Here is a 16,076-nt window from a genome sequence, read left to right on the forward strand (position 1 = left end):
TTTTCTGAGTTGTTCTTCCCCCATTAACATAAACTCACTGCCCCCTAACATTCCTATCTAATCTTTCGAGCTGCCATTGTCGCTTTGATCCTATATAGATAGTTCTTAAAGGAGCATAATGCTCAAGGCAGACATTTTTTACTAGTTAAGCTAAACTATTATTTGGTTTTAAGAAGACTTCAGGGGATATTTTTGGTTTAAGTTCTAAAGATTGTCTCAGGGCAATAGTTTCAGGGGTTCATCCAGCCTCCATGGCTGCAGAAAGTCTGGAGTCCATGACAATTTTAAATTCTGGTCTGTATTTTCCCCCTTTTGATCAGGATTCTTCTATAGAATATTTGATCAAAATGTTCAGTAATGGTAGCTGGGCACTATCCAGTTTTTCTGGCCTCATGGCAAAAGAGGCAGTTGTTCATGGAGGCAGTCAGCCACACATCCATATCCTCTTGTTACCGACTCTCTTTTTCCTCTGTTGGTCCAGGTGAATAGAGACCAATTGTTGTGCCTCGGATGGCCGCTTGCAAGCTTTTAAGTCCCTAGGCACTACACAATGACCTAGGAGGTAGAACAGAGAGCTTCAGTCTCTTGAGGAGAGAGAGATGATACAGCATGGGGCAGCCAGCTTAGCAGGCAGGGTGTATTACTGCTTCTTAGGGTCTGACCCTTAGAATAAAAAACAGTTTTGTTAGGGCAGAAAGTTGATTAGGTTTATGGTACTAGTCAGCGTAACCAAATGCATGTGAGGCTGATAGGATGCAATTGGTTAAGTTATAGTGAGAATAAAGTGTCAGGAAAACTACTGCTGTCCCCATATCAGGGCTGAAGTCTACTTGAGAAGCCAGATCCTTCTCAGAGGAGGTCGTATAGTGAGCTGGGCTTCAAAGCAGAGGGAATGGGGCAGTGTTCATAGCTTAAGTAGTCAAATACTAAAGTGATCTTCATCATTCTGCTGTGCAGTTCCATGTGCCGTGATCCTTGGTTCACCTGATCAGGGAAACCTAGTCCTTGTGTCAACAAAGTATTTGCTTTTGGGGTGCCCCTTCTTTTCTGGATCAGTGCAGACCGACCTCTGTGTTCATTTTAAATACAATTAACAGGTTTCTAACCAGGTTTATTGCCCAGGACTGGGCAACATTTCATTCTGTTATACATAAGGTCACCCTGAGTCAAGGCTGACATGACAGCAACCAACAACAATAACTAAGTTAAGTTTGTAACATGCCGCAGGATTAAGCGTCCCGTTTATAGATACAGAGGAGATGAAGATGTCTGTACTCTGATGAATCTGGAAGAAGTTGGACGTGTGTGTATTTTATCAGAAATGAAGGTAGCTCATTAGTCTTTCCCTTTTGAGTATGTACACGGAAGGTGAGATGGGGGCAGCCTATGTTTACTCGTATTTACTGGAGTCCCTGGCTGGTGCAAACAGTGAACATGCTCAACTGCTCACCAAAAGGTTGGAGGTTTGAGTCTACCCAGAGGCACCTTGGAAGAAAGGCCTGGCAATCTGTGTCTGAAAGAAAGCAGCCATTGCAAACCCTACGGAGCACAGTTCTGCTCTGACACGTGGAGTTGCCATGAGTCGGAATCAACTTGATGGCAGCTGGTTTGATTCGTATTTACGAGTAACATCATCCCCTAAAGCTCTGACGGAATGACCTTTCCCCTCTCCACCTCTGCCCCTGCCAAGACTCAACAGTTTACCTCTGTATCTCCTTCAGCATCCAGTCGGAAGTGTCCTTTGAGGGAGCCTATGGGAACCTCAAGCGGCTATATGACAAGGCAGCCAAAATGTACCACCAGCTGAAGAAGTGCGAGACTCGGAAACTCTCTCCCAGCAAGAAGCGGTGAGTGGGGTCTTGGGTGAGGCAGGGCTCTTTCTGCACTTGGTGCAGTGGGGCCGTCGGGAGCTGGGAGCCTCTGAACAGTTACCTTGGGCTCTTCTCATTGCAGATGTAAGGACATTAAGAGGTTGCTGGTGAACTTCATGTATCTACAAAGTCTCCTGCAGCCCAAGAGCAGGTGAGTGGAAGGGAGTGTGAGCAAGAACTGTGTCCCGAGCCCCGTCTCGGACAGCTCCATCACAGAGGGGGATTGGAAGGGAAGGGAGTGGACTCTTGAATCCTGCTTCTCAGTTGGAACTTCTTTACCCAGTTGGTCCTTTGTTGTCATCCCTTGTTCTTTTTCCCGATAATTCTGTGCCCATCCGCCGTCTCCAGGCAGCTCACCCTCTGGCACAAATGGGTGTTTCATAGATGTTAAATGAAGGTGTGGCTCAGTGGGAAGCCCTTCTCCTATTGTTTCGTCTGCTTTGAAAATCAGTCCAGCACTGTCCCCTGCTGCTGTCTCTCAAGTCTCCCCTGCAGGATCCCGTAGTTCTTTCTGAATCTCGTATTGCCAACTCTTCCCTTCCCCAGCCCTGTCCCTGACCTCCCCTGTCACTCCTGCCCTTCTGCAGCTCGGTGGACTCGGAGCTGACGTCACTTTGCCAGTCGGTCCTGGAGGACTTCAACCTCTGTCTCTTCTACCTGCCATCCTCACCCAGCCTCAGCCTGGCCAGCGAGGAGGAGGAGGAGTACGAGAGTGGTTACGCTTTTCTCCCGGACCTGCTCATCTTTCAGATGGTCGTCATCTGCCTGATGGGTGTGCACAGCTTGAAAAGAGCAGGTAGTCCCCACGTCCCTCTTTCCTCCCCCACTGACTTTGGGCATCCTCACTGTCCTTTTCTGCAGTTCCTCATTCATAAATTTCCTTCCATGAGCAGCCCCTTCATTGCCGGGGTCACTGCTGGGCTGTGGAAGGGTGAGGGGCAAGGAGCCCTGTCCTAAAGGAGCATCTGGGGAATGAGCAGAGGCAGCTGCATATCCACCCCCCACCTTCCTGCTCCCCTGCCACAGATACACACCCTAGAGCAGGACCCAGGCAGAGCTGAGGGTCAGGACACTTAGCTGATACCACACACAGAATTCAGACCTTGTTGGGGCAGTTAGGCAGTTCTGGAAGCCTTTGTGGTGGGGAATTATGGAGACCAAGGTTGGGAGGAAGGAAGGGTAGGGCAGGGCTAGACGTGGAGGTGCTTGGGACATGGACAAGAGTCTGTGTGACGGCATCAAGCCAGGGAGGATGAGCTGGGACGACAGGTTGTGCTGCCTGAGGGAGCACAGTGTGACCGGGCACATTCTCAATGACAGGAGGGGTGATGGTGTAGAGAGCTGGGAAATCCTTTTTCCTTGGGAGCAGCTCGGAGAGGTATTCGGGTCCTTGGGAGGGTTGGAGTTGATGGTGCATCAGGCCGGGGCCCCTCATGCCTGGCCTTGCTGGCTCTAGGGTCCAGGCAGTACAGTGCAGCCATCGCCTTCACCCTGGCCCTCTTCTCCCATCTCGTCAATCACGTCAACATCCGCCTGCAGGCTGAGCTGGAGGAGGGCGAGAACCCCGTGTCGGCGTTCCAGAGTGACGGTGCAGGTGCGGGAGTCGGGGAGGCTGTGACTGGGAAGCTGGTGTGGGCCTGGGGACCAACGGGAAGGTGAGACTTACAGGAGTCGGGGTGGAGGAGGCGTTGGAGAGCATTTTCCAGCTTTCAGGCTCTACCTTTCCCTGGTCTCCACCTGACCTTTATCTTTCACAGATGAGCCCGAGTCCAGGGAACCACTGGAGAAAGAGGAGGAGCCAGGGCCTGAGCCGCCTTCTGCAGCACCTCAAGCGGGCAAGGTCAGAAAGAGCCGTAAGATCTCCCGTCTCTCTTGCTTGCGCCGCCGCCGCCACCCACCCAAAGCTGGTGACGACAGTGACCTGAGTGAAGGCTTTGAATCAGACTCGAGCCGTGACTCGGCTCGTGCCAGTGAGGGCTCGGACAGCGGCTCAGACAAGAGTCTCGAAGGTGGAGGAACAGCCTTTGATGCCGAGACAGACTCGGAAATGAACAGCCAGGAGTCCCGATCAGACCTGGAAGATATAGAGGATGAGGAGGGGGCACGTTCCCCAGCCCTGGAGCCCCCGCGGGCCAGGTCAGAGGCTCCCGAGTCCCTCAATGGCCCACTGGGCCCCAGCGAGGCCAGCATTGCCAGCAATTTACAAGCCATGTCCACCCAGATGTTCCAGACCAAGCGCTGCTTCCGACTGGCCCCCACCTTCAGCAACCTGCTCCTCCAGCCCCCCACTGAACCTCACAACTTGGCTAGCTGCAGGCCCTGTGTCAACGGGGATGTGGACAAGCCCTCAGAACCAGGTATTTGGGCCTCCTGTCGTCATCCTGCTCTGGTCCGCACCTCCGTGCCAAGGGCACGCACCTGAGGGAGGCCACTTTGCACTCCATGCGAGTCACCTCCTCTCCACACTTGCTGCCCTGCCTTTAACTCTCTGGCTGCCGTGTGGTCCTGAGGTTTCCCCCTGAGAACGCTTCTCCTGCTCACTTCCCCGTTCCCTGCTCCCAGCCCTTTCTTTGTCATACGGAGCCTTGGTCCTGTGTCTCCCACTCCACCCTGCCGTCTGGGTTTGGAGCTTTCCTCACCGCGTAACAACTGCAGCTTCAGCTTCCTCCCCTGGTGCCATCCCAGGTCCCTGCAGGGCTCCTGGAAGCTGGAAAAACTGGCCCCCACCGGGGCAGGTAGATTGACCTCCTGAGGATCTTCCCTGCCAGGGGAGGAGCTGTTCAGTAGCAGCAGGCACTTGTGGAGCTTGTTCTCCGCCAGGCACAAGGCTGGACTTGGTTAGGTGTTGTCTTTCTGAAGTCCCCAGCAGTCTTGTGGGGAAGTGTTAGCATCCCTGTTCTGAATGCTGTTCTTTACCTCCACACTTTTGGACATGGTGCTCCGTTTGGGTAGAACATGCTTTTTCTCCCTTGTCCCAAGCCTTTCATTTGGCTAATTCACTTGCCCTGTAGATTTTAGCTTAAAAGTCACTTCATCTGGGACTCGTCCAAGGCTGGGTTAGATTTCCTTCCTGTGGGCTGTAGCCTTCGGTACTTCTCTTTTTCCACTCCAGTGAAGTTGTCTGTTGACTTGTCTGTCCCATCTAGTGCTGTATCCCCTGTACCTGATACACGGTTGGGGTTTACCATCCCCACACCTGTCAGATCGGTTCTGACTCACAGCGACCCTATAGGTCGGAGTAGGACTGCCCCATAGGGTTTCCAAGGAGCGGCTGGGGGATTCGAACTGCCGACCTTTCGGTTAGCAGCCGAGCTCTTAACCACTGTGCCACCAGTTGGGGCTTAAAAAAAAAACCCATTTCCATTGAGTCGATTCCAACTCATAGCGACCTTATAGTACAGGGTAGAACTGCCCCATAGGGTTTCCAAGGAGCGGCTTATGGATTCGAATTGCCAGCCTTTTGGTTAGCGGCCAGACTCTTACCCACTGAGCTACCAGGGCCCCGGTTGGGGCTTAAAAAAAAACAACCCGTTTCCATTGAGTCGATTCTGACTCACAGCGACCCTATAGTACAGGGTAGAACTGCCCCATAGGGTTTCCAAGGAGCACCTGGTGGATTCGAACTGCCAACCTTTTCGTTAGCAGCTATAGCTCTTAACGAGTACGCCACCAGGGTTTCCAGTTGGGGCTTAGGAAATGTTAAATGGCTGAATGAATGAAAGAAATGAGATGTTGTTGCTCAGAGAGGTGAAGTGACCTGCCCAGTGTCATAACCTACAAAGCAGAAGAACTAAGAGTTGAAAGTAGTACCTTTTATCTCTAACCCTTTTTTGTCCGCCTCCCTTGCAGCTCCCCTCCCACTGTTTGCCCTGCCTCCCAGCACAGAGTAGGCACTTCGCAAACACTGGTTGAGTCAATAGCTGTAGACCAGCCTCACAAATGAGCTTGAGTCTGATAGAATCATATTTAAAAGGCACGAGGTTCTTGGCTTAAAAACAGCCAGTTATTGGGCCTGGAAAAATTGGGCCGAGGTCTGTACTCGAATTCCCCATCTCTTGTGTATCAGAATCGTGCAGAAGAGTCCAGGCAGGGCTGGAGCATGCATCCTCCACGGAGCAGGGCCTGTTGCCAAGTGCCTATTAGCTGTTCATCTGGGTTTTTTCTCTGCCACTCACCCACCTGCAGCCTCTGAGGAGGGCTCTGAGTCGGAGGAGAGTGAATCCAGTGGGCATTCATGTCGTAATGAGCGCAGCATCCAGGAGAAGCTGCAGGTCCTGATGGCCGAAGGCCTGCTCTCTGCCGTGAAAGTCTTCCTGGACTGGCTGCAGACCAACCCCGACCTCATCATCGTGTGTGCACAGGTGTGTCACCCCCACCGTCCTTTGTCGGGTCCCAGGATGGGGTCAGTCAGGAGGGGCTTGGAATCCCCTCAGATGGTCTCAGCAAGACAGGAAGAATTACTGAGCACCCGCTGTGCTGGGCCTTTCCAGTTTTTAGAAGAGAAGGGTTAGACATGAGCTTTGCCTTCAAAGAGCCCATGGCCTGGGCTGGGGTACAGATCTTGCGGACTGGGAACAGCGAGCAGGCGGCCTGATGCGCCTCTGTGTCCCCAGTACCAGACACAATGCCTGCCGTCAGGAGTAATGTTGACTGAGTGAGGTGAACGGTTGTGTCTGAGGGCTAGACTCGATAGTACAGACTGTAAACGCCAAAGAATCCAGAGCAGGGAGAGGTGGTTGAGTCAAGGATTGTGACAGAAGAGGTGGGATCTAGAAACAGTCAGATCTTCAGACAGGGCTTGTCAAAGTGTCCTGGGCAGGGGAACAGCTGAAGGAGAGTTGTGAGGCAAGAGTGAGCATGGCGTCTGAGAGGCTGGCTGCCGCAGAGGCCAGGTGGGTGATGGCAGCCCTCTCCTTCCCAGGTTCGGACTCTCAGTCCTGAGCCCCTGGGTCCTGAGTCTTGTATGTAGTGTTCTTTTATTCCAGTAGCCCGCCTGCCCTCCATGAAGATGCCTAGGGAGAGCGTTTGAGTCAGGGCCAGGCACACCCTTGGGCGTGTGCTTATATCTTGTGACAACTAGTTATTCGGTCATTCTTAGTCATTGAGGGAGGTGTGGTAAAGATGGAATTGCTGGGTCGTGGGCCAGGAGAGCCGAAGGAAAAAGTTCCAGTAGTCAGTGCATCCTCCAACACTAGCTTTTCCCAAGATCCAGAAAGTTCTTCCTGGGGCTTCACTGCCTGCTCGTCGTGAAGCGTCCAACTGCTCCATGTCACGTTCAGCAAAGTTTCATTGTCCCCCTTCTTCATTCCTCAAGGGACCAGCCCTTGTTTTCCGAGTCCTCCCTGGGCCCCTTGGCCTCCTGTGTGAATTTCCCATCCAGTTCCTCCAAGGGTAGCCGCAGCTTTTCCAGGTGTAGCGCCGTTCTTTCTCAGTGCGGCCCTCCAGCACTGTCCCTGGCTGAAGGCCTCCTCTCACTCTGTCTCCCCAGAGCTCCCAAAGCTTGTGGAACCGTCTGTCTGTATTGCTGAATCTGTTGCCAGCTGCTGGCGAACTCCAGGAGTCTGGTGAGTGGGTCCCTGGCACTCCTTTTCTGTTCCTCTCCCTCGCTGGCCCCGTTGTGCCCAGCCCCCTCCTGGTAACCCAGCCCTTGGGGTAAGGAGGTTAATGGATTCCCTGCCCAGCCTCCCTAGAACACAGCAGTCATTGTGGTCTAGGCCTCTCTGATTTCCCAGCCCAACACTGCCCCGCTATGGGCAGGTGGCCTGGTCGGCTAGGGAGCATGCTCCCTGGGGGGACAGCGGGCGGACAGGGACAGTGAGAGGAGCCTGGGAGCCAGGCCTGATCACCGATGTCGTCCTGATACCTGTGGTCACGGAGAACAGACTCTGACCTCCTGAGCTCAGCTGTCCGGCTCATCCCCTGCTACCACTTTCCAGCTGGAAAACTCCCCATTCTCCTACCTCAGAGTCTCTCCAGGGGGCTCTTGATTCCCCCAGAGGCCCTTCTCCCCTTTCTACCCCAGTGCAAATGTCCCTTCTGTCAGGAACCTTGCCCACTGAGCTGCCCTCATTCGCCCCTCCCGGCTCTGCTGCTCTCACCCTCAGCTCTGGTGTCCTAGAGCTCGGCCCTGTCCGCCCCTCCTTCCCTTCCTCTCTCCCCACCTTCTGTCCTGTCTCATCAGCCTGGGAATGACCAAAGGGTGGGGCTGTGTCCCTCTGACTGGAGGCCCCCCCGGCAGGTGGTCTGACGTGTCCTTTCTCTCCCAGGCCTGGATCTGTGCCCTGAGGTCCAGGACCTCCTTGAAGGCTGTGAGCTGCCTGACCTGCCCGCTTCCCTGCTGCTCCCAGAGGACACAGCACTCCGCAACCTGCCCCCGCTCCGGGCTGCCCACCGGCGCTTTAACTTTGACGCCGAGCGGCCCCTGCTCAGCGCCCTAGAGGAGGTGAGGACATCGTTTCTCATGAGCTTTCTGCTTGTCAGTCATACACAGCAAAGCGGGGGGCTTGGATGGGGGGACAGGGCGCCCCCTCCCATCCAGACAGGGAGAGTGTCTTTGGGCTCCGGGCTGTGTCTGCCCCGAGGCCTGCTGTCGGTGGTTTCTGTTGTAGAACGCCGGCTAGTCCCTCTTCTCCACCGTCTGTGGAGGACGGAGCACGTTAATCGTTAGACTTTGAAGTCTCTAGCAGTCTCTTTTCCATTCTGCCCAGCCTTCTCTGAGCTGAGCATCAAACAGTCATAGAAAGAGCTGGAAGGGAACATGCTGACTTTCACCCTTGAATCTGTCACCACAGATTTGGGGACAGCAGAGAGAAGCCCAGCAGGACAGGGCTGCCAGCCCCAGCACCCCGCAACACAAACACACACGGACAGATCACACCCCTGCTCCCTCAGCAACCAGAGCAGCTTGGCCGTAGTCTGTTTTGTATTTTAGGGTTCTAGATAAGGTTTTGTTTGAGGGGGAAGAACTGTTTTGCTGACCCAAAAAATGAGTTGAAAAATGTTGATCTAGTCCAGTCCCCTCGTTTTACACGTGAGGAACTGAACCCCGAGGTGAGGGTGGCATTAGCGCCCAGGTCTCCTCACTCCCAGCCCAGGGCCCTTTTTTCTTTGACCCTTAGCCCTGGGTCCAGTTCCCTGACCATCCTGGAGTCACCTGGCCCTGCTTGCTCATTCCTGCCTGGCAACCAGGAAGCTCTGGGCTTGGTGCTCCTCTCTCGCACCCCCACAGGCCACAAGCCTTTCCCAGGAGCCCTTGTTGCTGAGGTGGCTGGGGACAGGGCGGCAGGAGGGGCGGAGCCCACTGGGCCTGCTCAGCTGGGTCAGGCACCTGTCTCTGTCTCCCGCAGTCGGTGGTGCGCATCTGCTGCATCCGCAGCTTTGGCCACTTCGTTGCCCGCCTGCAGGGCAGCATCCTGCAGTTCAACCCCGAGGTCGGCATCTTCGTCAGCATCGCCCAGTCAGAGCAGGAGAGCCTGCTGCAGCAGGCCCAGGCCCAGTTCCGCATGGTGAGTCAGGCCCTCCCTTCCTGCCAGCTCTGTTCCCATGGGGCCCACTGAGAAACCAGGCTTAGGCTCGAACTGAGAGAGGGGTTGGGCAAATCAGGGCAGGGGAGGGGGAGGCCTGGAAGGAAACGAAGGGATGGGGCTGACAGGGCAGCATGGCACAGGGTCTGCATCCAGACTGACCTGGGTTTGAGGACCATCTCTGTCACTCCCTAGCCTGTGAATCGAGCAAGTCACTTAACCTTGCTAAGCTTGCTTCCTCATCATTTATGTGGGAATAACAGAATCAACTTTAGGGGTTTTGGGGAAGGTGGAGTGAATGATAGTGTAGGGAGGGTGACTTGCACGTTGTCTTATGGAGGTGTGTGCCCAGCACATGTTCCCTTCTGTTTAAGAGCGATGAAGACTGAGGAGTGGAAGGGCATGGGGGGATCTTGGTGTTAGGCCCCATGCAGGTACCCTCCCACGCCACTGAATCTTAACCCCACCAAGACCTCAGGAGTAGGAAATGGCCTGTGTTACCTCTTTTCAGTTCAGTCATTCATTCCACAAATAGTTATTGAGGGTCTGCTGTGTCAGACACGTCAGTGTTCTAGGCACCAGGGTCCCAGCAGTGAACAAGACGGTCCTCTCTCTGGCGGGGCTGATACTTTGTGAGCAGCAAGCTGGGCTCCACAGTGGGGCCTGGATGATCCTGGGCATGCTGTCTTCCCTGGGCCGAGTGGCACCAGTACATTTGGGGTGTCCATGTCTGGCACGGGAAGCACGGCCCACGTGTCCCAGCAAGCCTCTGAGTTTCTTCCTCCCAAGCCAATCCCCGCCCCTACGGTTTTCCTTTCCCCCAGGTCCAGGCTAGCAGCTGCCCCTGCCCACCTCTGAGCACCCCCTTGACTGGGAAAGGGCACCAGCTCCCCAGAAACTCCCTTCCTTGCTGTCTTAAAAATAACCACATTTTGTTAGAAACCTTTTCTGTTAAGGCTTTTATTCCTGTTTCATCAGAGAAAACACAGGTTATGAAAATAACTTGGGGGAAGTCACACAGCTTCAGAAACGTTGGCGTTTTTGCGGGCATTTCCTTTAGCCTACAGCTCCTGAAGACTCCTCTTGGGGGGCAGGGAGCACCTGAAATCCCCTCTCCTGTGGTGGTTGGACACCACAGGCTAAGCCAGATGCAGGCCGTTTTGCCTCCAGGGGCTGCTTCCTGCTCTGCGAGGTCACAGGTTTCTACCCCAAGAGCCTGACCCCCCAGAGCATCGACAGTAGTTATCATCCGCCTCCCGCAGTCACTGAGCTTTCGGTGAGCGAAGCCTGCTTCGCTTGTGACGGCTCATTTAACCCTCACAGCAGCCCTGCATTGTCATTTTATAGATGAGGAGGCAGAAGGTCTGCAGTTGGACAGACCGGGGTTCTTGTCCTGGATTTTCTCAGCTGTAACTTCTCCGCAGGCCAGGTGGGCACCAGGAGCCCCTGCACCCACTTTCTGCCCCGCTCAGAGACCCCTCTGTCCTGATAGGGCTTCTGAAAGTCGGCATTCTCTCTGGGGAATGTGCAGACCCAGTCTGTCTGTCTGTTGGACAAGTTCCCCATCCCCCTCTAGAACGTGGGGTTTCAGAATTACAGTTTTAGCCTAAGATTCATGGGTTTGACTTCTGCAGTGAGAACAGGGGAAATTTCTTACCAGTGTAAAAATGGCATGGAGGCAGTATCTGATCTCCCCTAACTTCATAAAGAGGAAGGAGAACCAAGATCAACAGCCCAAGGCTGATTCCTGTGAGGCTGGGGTCAGACAGGCCTCCTTTCTCTGCCATCTTTGCCAATCTCACACCACCTGTCCCTTCGCAGTGCTTCTCTGCTGGGTGCCGTGATTCACCACAGCGGCCACACACAACTCACAGACAGTACTCACCATTATGGGGTTTATTAGGGAAGTAACAGTTACAGTTCAGGCTCAGGAACACTCAGGATACAGTTCTTCCATCAGGACAGCCTCTTCCTAATCATGCACGCAGGCACACCTCTCCCTGGCTGGCAGCCTCTGCCTGAAGGCACTCAGCTTTCTCTCTCCGTGAGCCGGAAAGCCCACTGTGCTGTCTCCTGCTGCCAGGTCTCTGCTGCCTTTTTTTTTTTTTTTGATAGTAAGAGATCAGTTTATGGACAACAGTATGGGACAGACAGACTGGGAAGGCACAGGGCCTGCAGTGATGAGATTCCCAGGAATAGACCAGTAGACAGAGGGACAGGGAGACAGTGTCAAGGGTAAGAGGCCCTCGCCCAGCCTCAACACCTGTGTCTGGGCATGAGATCGAGCTTGGTCCTGGGAGCGGGGGCTGAGCGGTGCTCACAGGGGCCTCAATTCTTGGGGGGCCCCTCTCCTCACTCCCTGCTGTCCATCATTCAGTGGGCTGGGACCTTAGGGAGGCGATTATTTTGGGGGCTAAAGAATGGTTGGTCTGGACGGGCAGAGGGTCAAGGCTCTCGTTGGCAGCCTTGGGGGGGGGCCCCACCTGGGTGGTGTGGGGTTAGCAGCAGCACTGGGGGGCATCTGGTCAGGTACCAGGGTGTTACATCTCTCTGTCTGCTGGGTCCAGGAGCTTCTCAGTACAGGGATCCCAGGTCCAAAGGACATGCTGGTTCCTGGCTATTCTTCCTTGGTGGTGGTGGGATCCTCTCTTTCCCGCCTCTGGGGTGGCTCATTTCAAGCCCAGCGGGACGGCAAAACTGACCAACACCTTGCTGGGCCACAGTTACCCTGTCTGCATGGTTCCGCCCAGTCACCTGAGTGCGAGTGACAGGACCATGGTGAGAAAGGCCACACAAAAGCGTCCATGGCATCGCATCCGTCTGCCGACAGGGCCTGGAGTCGGGGCTCCCACCTAGGTTCTGGTCTTCTGCCCTCCTTCTTTCTTCCATCTACCAGTGTTTCTCAAAGGGGACACGTGGCCGGTGGGCAGGACAATCCTTTTTTGTGCAGGATTGTGCAGGGAGCTGGGGATGGATCTTGCAGAACCATAGTGTAATTACCAAAGCTGAGGCATTAGCATTGGTACAATAAAACCAGTTGCCGTCCAGTTGATTCTGACTCATGCCAGCCTCATCTGTGTCAGAGTAGAACTGTGCTCCATTGGGTTTTCAGTGGCTGATTTTTCGGAAGCAGATGACCAGGACGTTCTTCTGAGGTGCCTCTGGGTAGACTCAAACTCCCAACCTTTTGGTTAGCAGCCAGGCATGGTAACTGTGCCACCTAGGGACTCCTTTGAAGAGTACTAGCCAGCCATTTTGTAGAATGTCCCTCAATTTGGGTTTGTCTGATGTATTCTCGAGATTAGATTGGGGTTCTGCATTCCGGGTTAGTATTTTAAAGCACCACTCTGATGATACCACTTTGCTCATCAAAGAGCCTTCAGGTGCTCTCTGTATCTTAGAAGACAGGGTCCCCATCATTTAACCTAGTCTTTGAGACCAGCTTAAGGGATTTGGACTTTATCCGGAAGACAGAGGAAAACGTTTCTCATGATTTTTACGCAGGGGCATAATGGGCATCAGACAGGTTTGGAAAGATTGCCTTGGCTGCAGGTGGAGAGCATGGATTGGATTAGAGGCACACCAGCCTGGCGGCTGTTACAATGGTCAAGTGAGGGATGTTGGCTTGGACTGGGGTTGTAGCAGTAGAGATGGACGGATGTGGAGAGGTTTGAGTGATATTTAGGAGGTACAGTTGACAAGACTTGGGAGCTGATAACTTCTGGGGCTGAGAGGGAAGAGTCACAGCCAACTGCGAGCTTTCTGACTTGGGCGGATGGTGGGTGTTCACCAAGGCAGGGACACTGCAGGGAGTGAGGCCGTTTTATGGAGCAGATGGGGCGGTCAGGGAGGCGGTTGGCTGTATGGATCTGGAGCTCAGGGGTCAGGTCTGGGCTGAATCTACAGATTTGGAATTTGGCCAGTGGACAGTGATAGAAGCCGGGGATGGGTGCATGGGTGGTATCCCCAGGATGGGGGTCCAAATTGAGGGGAGCAGAGGCCAAGCCCTGAGACCCAGGCAGTGTTTAAGGAGTAGAGATTGAGGGTGACGTAGCCAGACAATGTGACAGCACAGCCAGGTAGCATCCTGCACAGTGACCGCGTACCGTCAGCTCCGCCCTCCCAGGGTGCCTAGAACACACTGACCTTCATCCTGCAGGTTGGTAATGGAAGTTCAGATTGCATGCACAAGAGGACTATTTTTTTCTTCCAGGCCTCCTTTCCCCAAGTTGAACAAGAATGACAGATGATTTAGTGTGAGGCCACACCTGTTTTGGACCCCAGGAATTCCTTTTGTTCTTGGTCACTGGGGAAGAAAATATACCCTCACCTCCTCACCCCAAGCTGATCACTTCCCTTTTCCTCACAGGCACAGGAGGAGGCTCGGCGCAACAGGCTGATGAGGGACATGGCTCAGCTCCGCCTTCAGGTGGGAAGCGGGGGCCCGCGTGCTCCCCCTCCTCCGGATTGCTCATTGCTTAAACCCCACCTGCCGATCCTCACTCTCCGGCCGCAGTCCCTCATGCTTTCCCCTGTGGCCCTCCGTGTCTCTCAGACCCCTGCCCGCTGCTCATTGGCCACCGAGCCTGCATGCCCTGGCTGCCTTCCCTGGCGTCTCTTCTCGTTCTCCTTCCCTCACCCTCTATTTCCATCTCCATTTTGCCCAAGCCCATTGGTAGAGAGTCCCTTGTCCCCTTAGCAGGAGGAGGAGGTCCTTAAGAGCACTTGCGCTCCACTCCTCCCTGCCCGGGCCGCAGGCCCCCCCCAGCTGCACCGTCTGCCTTCTCTCACCAGCTCGAGGTTTCGCAGTTGGAGGGCAGCCTGCAGCAGCCTAAGGCCCAGTCGGCCATGTCCCCCTACCTCGTCCCTGACACCCAGGCCCTCTGCCACCACCTCCCTGTCATCCGCCAGCTGGCCAGCAGTGGCCGCTTCATTGTCATCATCCCGAGGACCGGTAAGCATATTGGGGAGGTTGGGGGACAGGTAGACTCTGGGCTCTGGGATTGAGAGACCCTTATTTGGGGCCCAGCTTATACACAGTACCTCGGTCAAGTCATACAGCATCTGTGAACCTTGGTCACTTCGTCTGTGAAAGGGGCATAACAGCCCGTTAGCCCTGCCTCACAAGACAGTTGGGAGAAACAGGTGAGAGAATGCCCAAGTGAGAGCACTTGGTGAATTGCCAGGTCCAGCGGGTAGAAGGTCGTGTGTGAAGAACTTCTTTTCCTGCAGTGTGTACCGGGGTGAGCTCAGGTACTTGCTGCAGGGCCCCTGCCGCAGCAGCCTGAGCACATCTGTTTCGTCTCTCCCCACCGCCATCTTGCTCCCCAGTGATTGATGGCCTGGATCTGCTGAAGAAGGAACACCCAGGGGCCCGGGATGGGATCCGCTACTTGGAGGCAGAGTTTAAAAAAGGGAACAGGTGAGTGAGCCTGGCGGGATCCGGAGCTGCTGGGGTGAGTAAGACACTCACAGCCTGTGCCCACCGTTTGCTCACTGCGTGGGGAGGGAGACAGAAAATCAGAAGTCGGGGTCTTTAGGGGCTGACATAGGGGGTGCCCTGAGGAGCCCGGAGCACTGACCTGCTGTCCACTCGCCTCTGGACAAGCACGTGACCAGCATCCCCCAGGGAGAGGAGAGCAGATCCCCCTACCCCCCAATCCAAGCTATGGGTTCCTTTTTAAGGAGGGGGGTCTCCTGCTCTAGTTGGGTCAGGTGATCAGGTCCTCCAGGACGGGAGTGCCTTCATCAGGGCTGCCCAGGGCCCCCACCTCCCACTGAGCTGAGGCCGTGGGGAGGCTCAGACCAACCAGCGTATGCAGGTGCTCAGCCCCCCGCAGGCCCTTCCTTCTGGCTGCTGGGGCCAGGAGAGGACTGGGCAGGGCATTAGGGAGCAGGGAGAATGTTCCCTTCTCCCTGCTGGCTGGTCCACTCCCTCCTCTGCATCTGCCCTTGGCTGCTCAGGAAGCCAACAAAGCCTGCTTGTTTGGACCTTGTCTCCAGAACCCCTGACTTGAAAAGCATTTGCTGCTTCTCGCCTCCCAGCTCCTCCCCTGAGAGGAACCAGAGAAGTGATGTTATCAGGAGGAAGAGCAAGCAGGGCCTAGGGCCAGGAAGCCGCTTCAAACAGACCCGTGATAGGAGCTGGGCCCCCCACCCCCTCCTGCAAAGCTGGGCCCCTAGAGCCACAATGGCCTGCTTTGTGTGAACTACCCCCATCCTTTGCCCCCACCTCCACTCTCACGTACTCTGCAGGTACATTCGCTGCCAGAAAGAGGCGGGAAAGAGCTTTGAGCGGCAGAAGCTGAAGAGGCAGGATGCAGATGCCTGGTAAAACTTTACCCTCACTCCTGGGGCCTCAGGCTGCCCGCCTTGCTCCTCCATGAGCATACTGGGAGCACAGGCCAGGGCCAGGCCTCCTGCCAGTCTTGCTGGGACGGAGTGAGAAGCCTGCTCCAGCACCTGAGCCCCTGCCCTGTACAGAAGGGTCAGCCCCTCTGCCCTGAGATGCTTGGCCTTGTCCTCCCAGTCTCCTGGGCCTCTTCCTAGAGTACAGCCCTCCAGGCCAGCCTCTGGCACCCCTGCCCGGCTCCCTGCTTCTTCTTACTCCTCCTCAGGTGCCTCCCAGACCCGAGCTCCCCCTGGAGATGTGGTGTTCAGGCTGTGCTAATGCTGGCTCATG

General features: G+C 55.1%; 1 protein-coding gene across 1 annotated transcript in view; it reads left to right on the top strand.

Moving 5' to 3' along the window:
• SMG5 (SMG5 nonsense mediated mRNA decay factor) overlaps window positions 1–16,076 on the top strand; it is a 28,663-nt gene that overhangs the window by 10,804 nt on the left and 1,783 nt on the right. Inside the window, exons 8-20 of the mRNA XM_004388485.2 lie at window positions 1,722–1,847; window positions 1,954–2,022; window positions 2,459–2,667; window positions 3,328–3,465; window positions 3,629–4,228; window positions 6,057–6,232; window positions 7,360–7,435; window positions 8,138–8,313; window positions 9,218–9,376; window positions 13,764–13,823; window positions 14,189–14,348; window positions 14,726–14,816; window positions 15,650–15,724. Coding sequence (XP_004388542.1) covers window positions 1,722–1,847; window positions 1,954–2,022; window positions 2,459–2,667; window positions 3,328–3,465; window positions 3,629–4,228; window positions 6,057–6,232; window positions 7,360–7,435; window positions 8,138–8,313; window positions 9,218–9,376; window positions 13,764–13,823; window positions 14,189–14,348; window positions 14,726–14,816; window positions 15,650–15,724 — 2,115 coding nt within the window. The remainder of the gene's footprint in view (window positions 1–1,721; window positions 1,848–1,953; window positions 2,023–2,458; window positions 2,668–3,327; window positions 3,466–3,628; window positions 4,229–6,056; window positions 6,233–7,359; window positions 7,436–8,137; window positions 8,314–9,217; window positions 9,377–13,763; window positions 13,824–14,188; window positions 14,349–14,725; window positions 14,817–15,649; window positions 15,725–16,076) is intronic.

Source organism: Trichechus manatus, unplaced genomic scaffold (assembly GCF_000243295.1).
Source record: "Trichechus manatus latirostris isolate Lorelei unplaced genomic scaffold, TriManLat1.0 scaffold00213, whole genome shotgun sequence".
Lineage (NCBI taxonomy): Eukaryota > Metazoa > Chordata > Mammalia > Sirenia > Trichechidae > Trichechus > Trichechus manatus.